Source organism: Glandiceps talaboti, chromosome 16 (genome assembly GCF_964340395.1).
Source record: "Glandiceps talaboti chromosome 16, keGlaTala1.1, whole genome shotgun sequence".
Taxonomy (NCBI): Eukaryota; Metazoa; Hemichordata; class Enteropneusta; family Spengelidae; genus Glandiceps; species Glandiceps talaboti.
The window spans coordinates 1,441,574-1,457,789 of record NC_135564.1 but is presented as its reverse complement, the minus strand read 5'-3'; the positions used below and the strand labels follow the sequence as shown (position 1 = coordinate 1,457,789).

General features: G+C 31.2%; 1 protein-coding gene across 1 annotated transcript in view; it reads left to right on the top strand.

The window, feature by feature from the left end:
* Nucleotides 1-405: 405 nt before the first annotated feature.
* Nucleotides 406-16,216, top strand: part of LOC144447305 (cysteine sulfinic acid decarboxylase-like) — a 36,783-nt gene continuing 20,972 nt past the window's right edge. The window contains exons 1-5 of the mRNA XM_078137233.1: nucleotides 406-516; nucleotides 2,489-2,566; nucleotides 9,827-9,982; nucleotides 11,781-11,906; nucleotides 12,953-13,043. Of these exons, the coding sequence (XP_077993359.1) occupies nucleotides 423-516; nucleotides 2,489-2,566; nucleotides 9,827-9,982; nucleotides 11,781-11,906; nucleotides 12,953-13,043 (545 nt within the window). The 5' untranslated portion in view covers nucleotides 406-422. The remainder of the gene's footprint in view (nucleotides 517-2,488; nucleotides 2,567-9,826; nucleotides 9,983-11,780; nucleotides 11,907-12,952; nucleotides 13,044-16,216) is intronic.

Below are 16,216 nucleotides of genomic sequence, written 5' to 3'. Positions count from 1 at the left end.
AGAGAGAGAGAGAGAGAGAGAGAGAGAGAGAGAGAGAGAGAGAGAGAGAGAGAGAGAGGGGGGAGAGAAAGGAAGGGAGACAAAATTTGTTTCTGAATTTTTTCACGATAAACAGCTCAGAAAAAATACGTTGCAATTATTACAGAAAGTGACCCAATTGCTTTATCAGGGGTTGAAATGACCCGTACAGCAGATGACTTGTGGACTGGGCCAGGTACTTATAGCCTATAGGTACGCAAGTCTCATTGACGTGATGGTGACAAGGTAATCAATTTGCGCATGCGTACAATTGTCTTTAAAATGATAAATATTCATTAGTACGACCCTATCATTTCGCACGAAAGGTCACCTTTCTATCAGCTGGGTGTAGTGGAATATTCCATAGTTCTTTCCCATTCATTAGCATAGGATTTCCTATTGTGATGACTTCAGTGTTGCCACAAGGTCTTTATAGAACGGTGCGTTCATTACCCTCACGTCTATGTCCCATACTGTCCCAATCTGCTGTCAAATTTGGTAGGTTATATTTTCGTCTCTTTTTCCAAGATATTTAAAGAATTTTCGATGGAGGGGTAAATTTTCACTTCACCATTACTGGCATTGACTTTCTCCTGATATCACCCCTATTATTTAACACTATTAGTGCCATCGAAGTTCCGTTGTAGCGTACGCATGAACGTACACACTTTTAGTAACTGAGCGATAGTGGAAATTTCCGTGTGTACATGCACTATCTATCGTGTAGTTTCTATGCCTAACATACCATACTCCCGATTTCTATCATATATATATTAGTACTTGGTTGTCTTTACTAAGGGATTGTAAACATGCGTGTTGCAGCTTCAAGTCCAAAGTGGGGTCCAAAGAGTACGAGTAATCACAAAAAAATCTGGAAAGTTACATCATGGTCAACCAGCTGATGGCGAGATGGCGTCGTCACGGTCAAAACTCTAGTTCCTGTGTAGTAAAATTCACGTCTCCCCCCAAACGAAATTACTGGAAGTCATATTTCCATTCTATTTCAATTCCCTTCTCTAAATTACTTAGCATTTAATACTGTTACAACACTTCGTTGGCGTAATGGATTGCTAACAGAATTGTATGTACCCGATTTTCAACATCTACCAAAGGTTCGCTCTTTTCTTTCTCTGTGCATATCGCATGTCGTACTACTAGTGCTACTGGAAGTATAAACTTATTATTTATTGGTTACACAGTATGCAAAACAAAAATTAATTCCATTCTCTATATTCCAGAAATTATTTTTCAAAGGTTTCCCCCTGAAAGTTCAGCATTTTTAGCCAATATTTTTCCCTCAGCCAACATGTCCACAGGTCACAACGTTCAAAAATTTTACAAGAAAGTTGCAAGTTGGACATTTTTCTTAATATTTTGTATCACTTTCTTTCACTTTTTCATTCTAACTACTGTAAATGACAAAGGGTTTGAAAATATGCTTCGATTTGATGTGCTCAAATAAAATACCGATCTCACGAAGCGCTACCGTATGTTGAGGCCTCGATGAGTAAATACCAACGCATGATCATTTCCTTGGACGCATGTGAATCCCTTGGACGCATGTGAATCATAACACGGCGCAGATATCATATTGCATCATCTGTGTACCCATTTGCCGTCCGTGCTCTATCCAACAACCGAATCATAGTAGGCACTCGTTTAAGTTAACTTTTCGCCAAACCCATAATTGAATTTCACCCAGCAAATGTGTTTTTTTTTGGCATATAATTTTATATTCATTGAGATTGGAGGGGGAGGGTGGGGGTGGGGGGGGGGGTGGGGGTGGAAACCCGCACCGACTCCCATTGCTTAATAATTCTTTATGTATGTATGTATGTATTATTAGCTTTCATAGCTTGCTGTTTTTTGATGATCTTGACAGTGTCATCCACAGACACTTGTGACCCAAAATATGTTTAAAAATATAATGAATTATCTACAATATTGACATATTTGGCAATATTAAGTGACACTGAAAGGGGGTAAAAATTACTGTTTTTTTTACTGTTTGGTTATATCACAACATATAACCATTCATGGAATTTAGTAGGCTTAGAAACAAGCATTATTTACCTTTTTCATGTATCAGTCAAATGCATAATATTGATGATCAATATTATCAATAATTGTATTTTGAAACATACAGGTGTCTGTGGAGTCATCTTATCCCATCATAAGTCGTCATGTAAGGATTTTGACCCCCCCCCCCCCCCCCCCCCCCCGACTTTATTGTAGCAAAAATCATGCAGCGTCAAGGAAAAATTCCAGGGTATTGAAACTCAGTACTGATACTAAATCAACTGAAGGAAAACTTTTGGAAATAAACTTGATGTGATAATATTCAGAGTAAAATATTTCATTTCAAAGGTTAATCTTTATAGATGAAGATAAAATGAAGTAAATTACATGCATGTATGAGGTTAGTATGTATGTAGTCTATAATATTTTATTCTGATTATTTTGTCAACAGGTTTATTTTCATCGACTAAAACAACAATCATGGCTACTGATGTGAAACGAATGAAATCAACCAATCCGTCTATCTATGGTGAGTTGTAGACAAATACATTTCACAAGAAACTACCACATGTTGGTATCATTTCTCTTCTCAAATAAATTGTTAATGCTGTTTTCACGATCGTACCGTGATAGTGTCTACCTGTGAGAGTAATACAGGAATTGAGTATTGTTAAAATATTGTATGATATTTTAAGGAACCTAATTCTATCCCATGACATGATGTTCTCACATTGGTGTTATCAGTGGAGCCCCGTGGATCAGAAATGATAACATTATTCTTTTGGCCTTGGCCAATATTCTTCTATAAAGCTCTGCCAAACAACCTTTTCTTGTCCATATTTTCAATCTGATATGGGCCTTAGAAACAAAAAGCATAACAAAACTCCCACATAAATGGGTGATTTGAATGATTGTTCATTATATAAAATTAATGCAATATAATTTCAGAAATAAATATGTTTTTTCCACAAAAATTGTGCTAGCTCTTTGAAGAATGGGAAATATTTCTGGGTCATTATTCTATAGTGACTTGACAGCTGTTATTTGAGGTCAAAGGTCATATGACAAAAATGATCATCATAGACAATTAGAATAAAGAAAAAAGTCCTTGAAATGTCAGCTTTAGAATTTCATTTTATTGATCATGCTAGAATTTGTGAAAAAGGTGAAATGGCTGTCCATAGACCTGTCTAAACCTTATTTTGTTAACTATTATTACTCTAGTTTATATACATGTATTTATTAATTTGTTTTAGCACCAATACTTATTGCAAAAAATCCAATGAAGAAATGTAGTTTTCTTGACGGATGCTATAAACATTCTTTTCTCGTATACATAAATCATCGTTGCAAACCACAGCCTGTTTTACGGCACTGTTCTTAATGTGCTGCCCCACTTTATTTTGAAGTGTAGCGGAAAAAATAACAGCTCTGGTTTGCAAGAATAACATAAATGTATATAGCCAAACTAGCATCTTATAGTGTATACATTTATAATTATCACATCCAGAATATGAATAGGTAGAATGTACCTCTGGCAAATTTCTTCCATTCTCTCCAGTCTTTGCCATATGAAAGCTAACTTGTTCCTAGTTCTGTAGAAATTACAAAGGAAATTGGTGGTTGCTGTCTTGTTTTCAAAGAAATAGTCAATCTGGTTTTTTCCATAGAATTTTTAACACAGGCACCCAATTCGAGATCTATGAATAAATGGATATTCAATAAAATGATACACAGTTAACAAACTAAATGTCTAATGTTTCCTGTGTATGCATGCCATGTTGTGCACCATAAGAATGCAGTGTTTTATGTGACTTGCAAATGTACACACTGCACTGTGTACGCTATACTCAGCATTTACATAAATTATGCTCCGTAACGAATGAAAATGTATTACCTGAGTGCATGTATATATACTGTAAGCCTTACTAAATGTAGAGTATTGAGTTTTGTATTGTGTTTTTACATGTTCTGCATGTTGTATGTTTATTTACTCCATACCCTATTCACCCTGTCTATATTATGACAGAGTAAAGGTGAGCTATTCATATTATTTGATACCCGGTGGAACTCGTCTGCATAAACTTCAATAACAAAAATTTCTAGACAAAATTCTTCAACTATGACCATAAAACCATCATCGATTAATCAGATAAACAATATATTCAATAACACCCACCATCAACTGACAAGAGTTCAATAACAAGGTATTAAAATAGCAAAGATTTCAGCTACGCTGACCCTGGTGAACGGGTAAAATCGAAATTAGACATGCTATCTTTGACCTCTGAAATCCCTTGCCTGTGATTGGCCAATGACACAAATGTGATCATTATGATTGACACATGGTTGTCAGACTGTTGATACATGTCAATCATAATGATGACCGTGAGTTATTGAATATATTGTTTGATTAATCGATGAACTGGGTACTGAATAATTTGAATAGCTCACCTTTACTCAATGTATATAGACAGGGTGAATAGGGTATTCAATAAATAAACATACAACATGCAGAACATGTAAAAACACAACACAAAACTCAATAGTGTACACTGAGTAAGGGTTATAGTATATATACATGCACTCACACTCAGGTAATACATTTTCATTCGTTACAGAGCATATGTAAATGCTGAGACATTTGCAAGTCACATAAAACACTGAATTCTTATGGCGCACAACATAGCATCCATATACAGGAAACATTAGACATTTAGTTTGTAAACTGTATCATTTTATTCAATATCCATTTATTCATAGATCTCTAGTCAAGTGCCTGTGAGTCTTAATAAACAGTAGTTGGCTGAATTCTAAATTGACTATTAAAATTATGATATGACTGACTTATTTTAAAATATTTGAGAGTGACATCAGATGTTTTTTTATTGATTTTAACTGAAAAGAGGTAGAATTTTTCTTGAATAAATAAAGTTTGAAGAGTTTATCACTGAGGCACATTCTTTGATAAAAATCAATAATTGTTAATACCTATAAATGCAATCCTAATGTTAAAAATCAAAAGGTTGGCCATAACTCAATGTATTATATAACATATAAACAAATAAAAAGATCATCTGTCTAATCTATGTCATTGAACATACAGTAATAGTTCAGAAAAATAATTACTGTACTAGGTATTATTTAATACTCTCTGAGGGCAGGGAAAACCTCCAAAAAACTTATAAAAAGATAATATTATTTTACTACAATTATTAAATAAAACATACACCCATGTCAAACAAGAGCCATATTTTAATTCAAATTTATTACTTATTTTTCCCCAGGGGACATAAGAAAAGTATAGAATTAACCTCTCGCCATACAGTTTATGATAACAAATTTTAGTTTAATTATTATTTGAATCTTAACCATATTTCTATACCTTGGCCATACCTGTAATCCTGGGACTCAGAGTACAAATTTGTATCTGTTATCAGCTATACCGATATCAGCTGTCAGACCTTCCATGCTTGTACCTGAAAGTATTACTGTGTTGAAAGTGATATTGTGCCAGGCTAATATTGTCACTCTTGTCATGATGAGTTGTCAGTTTCTCATTGCTAAAACAACCTGAAATAATGAAAATGAAAATTTAATGATATATTTTTGAAGTTACTATTGCTGATTGTTTTATAAGAATTCAATGGCAGTATTAAATAGTAATCATGCATCACTTCATTTGTACAACAACACGATATGTTAAATCACAATGAATATTGCATCATAGTATGTCATGAAAATTAAGTGGAGATTGCCAACTTGGTGTTCTTGACATCCTAATCTCGAATTATGAAGAGTAATGAATAGTAATGGCTTTTCTGTACGAGTAACAAACATGCCCCAGTTTCTTGTTTTGTCCAAAATTGTATATGTTTATACATATAAACTTTTTGTAACAACACATGCATTCCCAATACATCACACATACCAAATTTATTACCAATATCACCAGCTGCTCATTGTTGTCATGGGTTTTCATAGTATTCAAGGAATCACTGCCTTGTTCACTGTATGCATTAAGTTTGACAATAACCCCCATGAAGTTAGGGGACCTTTAGTCTAGTTCCTACATGTATGCGGTATCGTTACCATTACACCTCCACTAGTTGGAGACCATGTTGGCATCCAGACTAGGGGACCTTTCCCCTGTCTTGCCTTAATAATCATAGGTCACAGGTAGAATGTAAGTAACATAATGTTGTTCAGCCCAGGCTTCAATGAGCACTGGCTGATAGTGTGCCATGAATGTCTGTATTTTACAGACTACATAAGGTTTTAGGATACGGTAACTTACGTAATCGATATAAAGTGAAAAATTAACTCTTTTAAACTTGCCAGTTACAACAATGATATTCCTTTCTGATCTTTAAGTTTCCATTTAGTTGGTGGATAGTTCCATCATTTCAAAACATCTGTGATAATTAAAGAAAGACAAACTTTATCATTAGTATTTGAATGCTACATGATTTTATGACAAAATCCAATATGCCCCCAATGTCCCTACTGAATGCAGTGGTGTGTGGAAAGTTAGACCAGAAGTAATGGAGGTGGGCTTTTTATGGCAATGCTGCAAAGGGGCTTGATGTCTTGAATAAATGCTTGTCATTGGGGCTACACCCATTTCTGCCTGGGCAGAGATTAATTGTATACCTTCTTCAGTGCTTAGGTCAACTTATTTTATAGTACCCCTTAACTATATGAAAATAGTAAACAGCTAAAGTATAAAAGGAATAGTGTTAACTCTTAGAGTACTCAGTTGGTCACACAGTGCATGTCAACAATAACAAAAACCTACTAACAAAATGGAAATTGGTGAGTTTGGTTTATTTGGTTTTAATAATTGTACATATGTAACAGATAAAAAGTGCATTTTATTTTTGTTGGGAGTTTGAATTTAGTAGTGTAAACTGCCATTTAATAGGTAAACTTTGTTCTTATATGAGGCTCAGTGTTTGGAATTCTGTGATAGAACAAGTTATATCATTTGCATAACAAAAGATGTGTTGCAATATAAAAGCAGGATCCTGCATGAGATGCCAATCAGAAAGTGCAGTGGCTGATACATTTGTATCATGTACTGTCTTTTTTCTGTCAGTGCAATTTTTAACCTGAAAATATTTCAGAATGAATTCAGAATATCTCTATAGCAAGATTCTCAGACAGTCAATAGATGGTTCAGTTTAATTTTGTTATGTTTGATGCATGCATTAAAAGTTAACAGACCATAGAGGTGAAAGTATACTGACCTGAGTTTATCCATCATAGTTTCAATATGGAAGTGAAAGTTTTGAAATAAGAAAAGTCTTGCATATTTTAGTACACGTATTCTACACCTACAAAACACCCATTTCCGTCTGGGCTAGCTCCAAATGTGTAGTTTAGCAAATAAGGAAGCTGCTTTAATAAAATTCATACTGTATTACCAATCATAAGTACAACAGTTTTGATCAAAGTTTTTGTGAAATTTTGCAATGTTTGCAGATAGTACATTTATATCCCTCCATTAGGACTATGAATAAATGCTTACTGACTTGTCCTGTTTACTGACCATGACTGAATTTTGACAACATTGTTGATGCAACTGACTAATTCAGTTTGAAAGTACATGTGTTTGTGGGGTAGAAAGCTTTTTTCAAGACTTGTTCGACTGCATATTTTCATGATTTCAGACTTTTAAAGAAAATAGTGTAGGAATTTTTAAGATAATCAAGCTTATAATTTGCTGAGTCATTGTGTATAAAAAAGGAACAGATCAATGATCAACTATTGTCTGAAATTTGAACAGAGTAAAGCAAACAAGCCTTAGGATTAGATTGCTTATTAGATGCTTTGGCCAACCAAAAGAGTTTGGTTACCCCCAAAAGAGAATTGCCCTGTAATTTGACACCTGCAAAAACCCTGAGAATGCCATTTTTAGGTTCTACGGACCAATGAACTAGCCTGACCCACTTTAATACAGTAACATTGTATGCAAATTATATGAAAAGAGAAGAATATACTCATATTGTCATCAGGTGGAAAGGCGTCTCACTTACCATGCAAATTATTGGTGAATATAGGGAAAGTTTTGTCATGATTAGCTGATTGCAAGAGTATTATTACACTGTCATCGTGTAGAAAGGTGTCTCACCTACCATATCAATTATTGCAAGAGTATTATTACGCTGTCGTCGTGTACAAGGTGCATCACCTACATGTACCATATCAATTATTGCAAGAGTGTTACACACTGTCATCGTGTAGAAAGGTGCCTCACCTACCGTATCAATTATTGCAAGAGTGTTAGTACACTGTCATCGTGTAGAAAGGTGCCTCACCTTCCATCAATAAAACATTTAAACATAACTTACTGATAATAAGGAAAAGTTCTGTCATAAGCTTGATTGCAAAGTCATAGTTTTAATTGTTGTGTTGTAATTTTATGTCTATGTATATAATAGATTACTACCCTAACATCGGGGTTAGGTTCAGTTCAAATTTGGGTCAAAATTTGCATGTGAAAACAGATGTCTTTTGGAGCTTAACAAATGTTGGCTGAGAAGAAAGAGAATAATCCTATGTACTTCTTATAGCTCCACTGATCGTTAACTTTAATGCAATGACCTGGTATTGAATCTCCTCACCTTGACCATAGACCCTCCACGTTGGTGGAGGGTCTATGCCTTGACATTGACACTATATACATCATACATGACTGAAATACAATTTCATTTATGTATTTTTAAAAAGTATAGATGAAGTAGTAAACTTATCAATGTTTTACAAACTGGCATTCAATGTACACATTAACAGAAACAGGAAAAGCACATTTTGTCAGACATACATAGAGGACAGGATGTTTCTTTTTGCATAACAATAAAATTTCACCCTTTCTTTGTCCACACAATTTCAAAAACCACATCTGGAGAGGACTTGGCAATATTAAACTATACACCATTTATAGTTGAATAGAATAATAAAAGACATCCAGAAAATTTCAAGTAATTAGGAGTCCATTCTGATGACAATTGTTTGAAAGTCAAACTTTAAAGAGGAAATTATGGTTCATATTTCTTTGTAGTAGCTTGATCAAAATCGTGTGCAAAGAATTTAAAAAGATTCTTTGGTTCTGGTTACCCGACCACACCTAGTTTTTCATGCCAACCCTAAACTTTTTTTCACATAGTCGAGAAAAAATGATAAAATCACGAAAATTGTGTCTTGCAAGAAATAGTGGATGTGGAAACTGACAGTGACATCAACGTAAAAAGACAATATAAAATTTGTTCTTCCAACCAATAACACAGAGACCATATGGAAAACAATGGAAAACATAACTACCTGAACTACACACTCGCATATGAAAAAAATATTATATATATATAAAAAATAAAATAAAAAATCTGCCTACCCCACCTATTCTAAAATGGAACTACATAATTTGTTTTTGTTAGGCCTTACTTATGTACCAGAGATTACTTGCACTGGTGCACATGCATACTAGTGGTATTGCACTGCAGTGCAATACCGCAAGCATTATTATATACCTGTATGCAAATGATATGTAAATGAAGACATTCATTCGTTCTACACAATAGTCCATGATCGTATAGTATAATTTTTATGGAAATTTGTTGTTTTGGATAAACATATGCAATAATAACAGAACCCCCATGCCACGAATCCTGCAAGTGAGAACCATGTATTCTTAGTGTTTTGCAGCAAGATTCACTGGAACACAACAGAAATAATGTTCAATATCTGAATGTGAATCTGATGCTATTTTCTCTTGTTATTCTACTTACAGAACACGGTAAACTTTCTGATGATAGCGTCAACACCCTCAATGTAAGTGACATTGATTTGATGCAGGAATTGACAGTTGACCAAAAATTCCTCAAAGATGCCGTGGATGTCATCTTCAAAGAAGGAGTGATCAAAGCAAGAGATCATAAAACAAAAGGTAGATATAAACATACATCTTGTCCTGTAGGTCCTAGATTGTGTCTGTAATCTCTACAAAGTAAACACCTAAATCAATGCTTAGTTGTTTTTGGCTGTATGGTTACATGTTCTGAGTAGGAGTGCTGGTTGGTGCTGCCAGCATGGCTACAACTCTTCTGTCTGCAATATCATTATTGTACCACATACGGGTCAGCAAGAGGCTTGAGCTACACATATCTTTTTGGCTAAGTTAATGTACAAAGTTAATGTACCAAATTAATGTACAAAGTTAATGTACAAAGTTAATGTACAAAGTTAATGTACAAAATTAATATACAAAATTAATGTACAAAGTTAATGTACAAAATTAATGTACAAAGTTAATGTACAAAATTAATATACAAAATTAATGTACAAAATTAATGTACAAAATTAATGTACAAAGTTAATATACAAAATTAATGTACAAAATTAATGTACAAAGTTAATGTACAAAATTAATATACAAAGTTAATGTACAAAGACTTTGTACATTAACTTTGTACATTAATTTTGTACATTAACATTGTACATTAACTTAGCCAAAAATACAAAATTAATGTACAAAGTTAATATACAAAACTAATGTACAAAATTAATGTACAAAGTTAATGTACAAAATTAATATACGAAAATACCATGAGAAACATGGATATATAGGAATAGATGACCATGAAATTTGTATTCTTGACCCAATTAATGCAACAGAACAGAATAATAATTATTTTAGAAATGTATCCATAACATTATGAATTTAGAGAAATTGCAGATACTTTGGATTACACAGATTATTAGCTACATGTACAGTTCACAGACATTTTCGTTTATAATTACGATATCCTAAAAAATAGAATATAAAGATTATGAAAACTAGGTAGAGACTAAATGTTCAGGAAGCTAATTGATGAAGCAGGAAATAGTTAGTACAGCTTATTAAGTCACTTATTCTAATGTTGTAGACACTGCTATCCTTGAAACTTTAGAAGAAATCAACTTCTGAATGTCTTCAATTCTTAAGTTAAATATACTTATGAGAAATTGAAAGTAGACAAATAATGAAAATGTTTACCCTTTCTGGAATTTCTAGCAGTATGGCTGTCATCAGTAGCCTTCTGTTTGCTAGTGCTGTGTTGAATTCTTAATTTGTTATGAGGCCAACAATAAGGGCTTATTATAGTGTATGTATTTTTCATTGTAATTCCATGGGACTTTGAATATGGAGTAGTCCGTGAAGTGATATCACGATTCATTGACAACAAGCATAATAAAACGGCATTGATAATAGATCACTTTTGAAGGCATCAAGAGTAGTGTGAAAGGAATATGAAATTGAAAATTGGAAAGTTCATGTTTTAATGTCCATAATGTTTCCTTTACTTTGGGTTTTTAAAACTACTTATCAATATGGAACATGCAAACCTGCTATTTTGAATATCTTGAATGGTGCATTATGGGAAATGTAGTGTCAATATCAAATTGATCACTTTCAGACAATGTGTCAATTGTTTGTAACTACAATGATCTCCATGTCGTCTTGGTTACCCAGACCCGTGCAGCAGGCATGTTCTGATTATCCCAGATGAAGTATTGCATTAATTAGAAATAATCCCAAGGTTTTTTGCATCTGAGCATGCTCAGTTTAGAAAATCTCCCAGTCAGGAACTGGTACCAGCTACATGTAGTATATTGATTTTTGTTGAAAACGGTTACACTATCTGATTTGTACAATGTAAATATTTAGTAACAAACCTTTCTACATTTTCTTATTTTCATGTTAGTTGTGGATTACTATGAACCAGACCAACTTCGACAACTCTTTGACTTCAAGATCAAAGATGATGGAGAAAATTCAGAAACATTACTACAGTTGCTGAGAGACACATTCAAATATAGTGTCTTACCAGGTAAAGAGGACTTCTAAGTAATCATACTACAGTCACTACATTTTAGTTTTTTATTTGGAAAAAAGGGAAAGATGGTGATGTTATTTCTGCAATTGTTGTACACGAAGTGTGAACACAAAAAATGAAGTATGCACATGGTTCCGTATAACTTCAACAAACTATCTTTGTCTAGATTTAGAAAAACATATTTTGCATATGAGTTGGAAGAACAGGAAACCATTAAAAAAATTATGTAAATGAGATAGGATGGAATGTTGGTTGCAGAGGTCTCCTTTTTATGACTGTAGATGACATGCCTTCAATAAGTACAACACGTGTATGTAGAACACACTGTAACTTTTTAAAAGCCCAATGTTGAATTCCATGTTCTTGAATTAGTACTCATATCAGTGGCACCATGAAGATAGTAGATAGAATCATTCATTTGTTCAGGACCAAATTCTATATCTCTGCCAGAAAACTGTTTTCGCACCCAAAGTATCATCCTAATCTGACACAAACTTTTAACAAGTGTACACCAGAAGATGATGAAGAATAGTTTTAATTCCAAAAAAACTTGTCAACCAGTTAAGCTTGAATAAATCCCGCCAAGGCTATAGAAAAAGAGTTGTTTGGCAGAGCTATAGAAAATGGTTGTCTATAAGAAAAGAATAGTTTCAACTGTAGGGCTCCACTCACTGATAAGTTAGCACTATCTGAGAACCTGGCCTTGAATCATGGGCCTTTAACTGAGTTGTTTCATCCACATATGAACAAGAAAATTTGGTTACTGCCATGATTGAATTCATCCAGAGGGTCACAGTGACATAAATGTAATAAAATGCAGCCCTGAATGCTCGATACTGTCTAGATTTATCTTGCATAAATTTTTATCTGTCAGAAAGTTGGACACAATGTCCTACGTGCAAAACAGTTCAGTTAATGAAAACATTACAACAGGCCATTCTTGAATTTTTGGTACTAGAGTATATACAAATCATATTGTGCTGTACGTGTAATAGTAAATATTACCAACTTAATTGAGACACAATCTTTTTCTTTTTCAGCAAATCCAAGATTTTTTAATCAGCTATTTTCAGGTCAGGACTCCTATGGTCTTGTTGGTCAGTGGTTGACAGATTGCATTAATTCATCAGCGTAAGTAAACAAAATATCACTCAATCACTCTTACAGTCTTGTACGTAATCCTCTTTCAAGGGGAGGAGGGTATTTATTTGTACACAACAAACAAAGTGGGGAAAAACAGGATTGAGACACCATTTTGAATGACAATAAGTACTTAGTATGTTAAACTAATCTGGTTTTCTTGTTATTTTTGGCTTGAGAGGAGTATAGAATTAGCTCACAGTATTGTTTTGTTTAGTTTTGCTGCCAATAGCAAATATCTCAGTACACCCAAAGAAATAATGTCATCAAATTGTTCGTTTTGATTGACTAAATGCTATTCTACTTTGTTTATGGCTGCATTTACAAAACTTCGTTCAGATATCATCACAGCCTAGTCTATTTAAAGTATACTTAAAATGTACTTGCCATTGACAAGTATACTTTTAGTGTAGAATAAGTATACATTCAGTATACTTTTTACCATACTAGTATTTGTTATCTGCCAATATTTTTCAGGTATTAGATAACACAAGTAATTTATCATATGAAATATAAATGCAGACAAACTTTGGACTTTGCCCCTTTTGATGAAATAGTATCATGAACAAAGCAGTACTTCTTAGCTAGACTGTTGGTCGTCATAACTACAGATGTACAATATATAATTGCTAGACTCAAACAGTCCACCTAATACAATAGTCAGTAGTCATAAAATACTAACATAGAAATATGCACATTTTAAATAAAATACTAACATAGAAATATGCACATTTTAAATAAAATACTAACATAGAAATATGCACATTTTAAATAAAATACTAACATAGAAATATGCACATTTTAAATAAAATACTAACATAGAAATATGCACATTTTAAATAAAATACTAACATAGAAATATGCACATTTTAAATAAAATACTAACATAGAAATATGCACATTTTAAATAAAATAGTAACATAGAAATATGCACATTTTAAATAAAATACTAACATAGAAATATGCACATTTTAAATAAAATACTAACATAGAAATATGCACATTTTAAATAAAATACTAACATAGAAATATGCACATTTTAAATAAAATACTAACATAGAAATATGCACATTTTAAATAAAATACTAACATAGAAATATGCACATTTTAAATAAAATACTAACATAGAAATATGCACATTTTAAATAAAATACTAACATAGAAATATGCACATTTTAAATAAAATACTAACATAGAAATATGCACATTTTAAATAAAATACTAACATAGAAATATGCACATTTTAAATAAAATACTAACATAGAAATATGCACATTTTAAATAAAATACTAACATAGAAATATGCACATTTTAAATAAAATACTAACATAGAAATATGCACATTTTAAATAAAATACTAACATAGAAATATGCACATTTTAAATAAAATACTAACATAGAAATATGCACATTTTAAATAAAATAGTAACATAGAAATATGCACATTTTAAATAAAATAGTAACATAGAAATATGCACATTTTAAATAAAATAGTAACACAGAAATATGCACATTTTAAATAAAATACTAACATAGAAATATGCACATTTTAAATAAAATACTAACATAGAAATATGCACATTTTAAATAAAATAGTAACATAGAAATATGCACATTTTAAATAAAATAGTAACATAGAAATATGCACATTTTAAATAAAATACTAACACAGAAATATGCACATTTTAAATAAAATAGTAACATAGAAATATACACATTTTAAATAAAATAGTAACATAGAAATATGCACATTTTAAATAAAATACTAACATAGAAATATGCACATTTTAAATAAAATACTAACATAGAAATATGCACATTTTAAATAAAATACTAACATAGAAATATGCACATTTTAAATAAAATACTAACATAGAAATATGCACATTTTAAATAAAATACTAACGTAGAAATATGCACATTTTAAATAAAATAGTAACATAGAAATATACACATTTTAAATAAAATAGTAACACAGAAATATACACATTTTAAATAAAATAGTAACATAGAAATATGCATATTTTAAATAAAATACTAACGTAGAAATATGCACATTTTAAATAAAATACTAACATAGAAATATACACATTTTAAATAAAATAGTAACATAGAAATATGCACATTTTAAATAAAATACTAACACAGAAATATGCACATTTTAAATAAAATACTAACATAGAAATATGCACATTTTAAATAAAATACTAACATAGAAATATGCACATTTTAAATAAAATACTAACATAGAAATATGCACATTTTAAATAAAATACTAACATAGAAATATGCACATTTTAAATAAAATAGTAACAGAAATATACACATTTTAAATAAAATAGTAACATAGAAATATGCACATTTTAAATAAAATACTAACATAGAAATATGCACATTTTAAATAAAATAGTAACATAGAAATATGCACATTTTAAATAAAATAGTAACATAGAAATATGCACATTTTAAATAAAATAGTAACATAGAAATATGCACATTTTAAATAAAATACTAACATAGAAATATGCACATTTTAAATAAAATAGTAACATAGAAATATACACATTTTAAATAAAATAGTAACATAGAAATATACACATTTTAAATAAAATACCAACATAGAAATATGCACATTTTAAATAAAATACTAACATAGAAATATGCACATTTTAAATAAAATACCAACATAGAAATATACACATTTTAAATAAAATACTAACATAGAAATATACACATTTTAAATAAAATACTAACATAGAAATATACACATTTTAAATAAAATAGTAACATAGAAATATGCACATTTTAAATAAAATAGTAACATAGAAATATGCACATTTTAAATAAAATACTAACATAGAAATATGCACATTTTAAATAAAATAGTAACATAGAAATATGCACATTTTAAATAAAATAGTAACATAGAAATATGCACATTTTAAATAAAATAGTAACATAGAAATATGCACATTTTAAATAAAATACTAACATAGAAATATGCACATTTTAAATAAAATACTAACATAGAAATATGCACATTTTAAATAAAATACCAACATAGAAATATGCACATTTTAAATAAAATACTAACATAGAAATATGCACATTTTAAATAAAATACTAACATAGAAATATACACATTTTAAATAAAATACCAACAT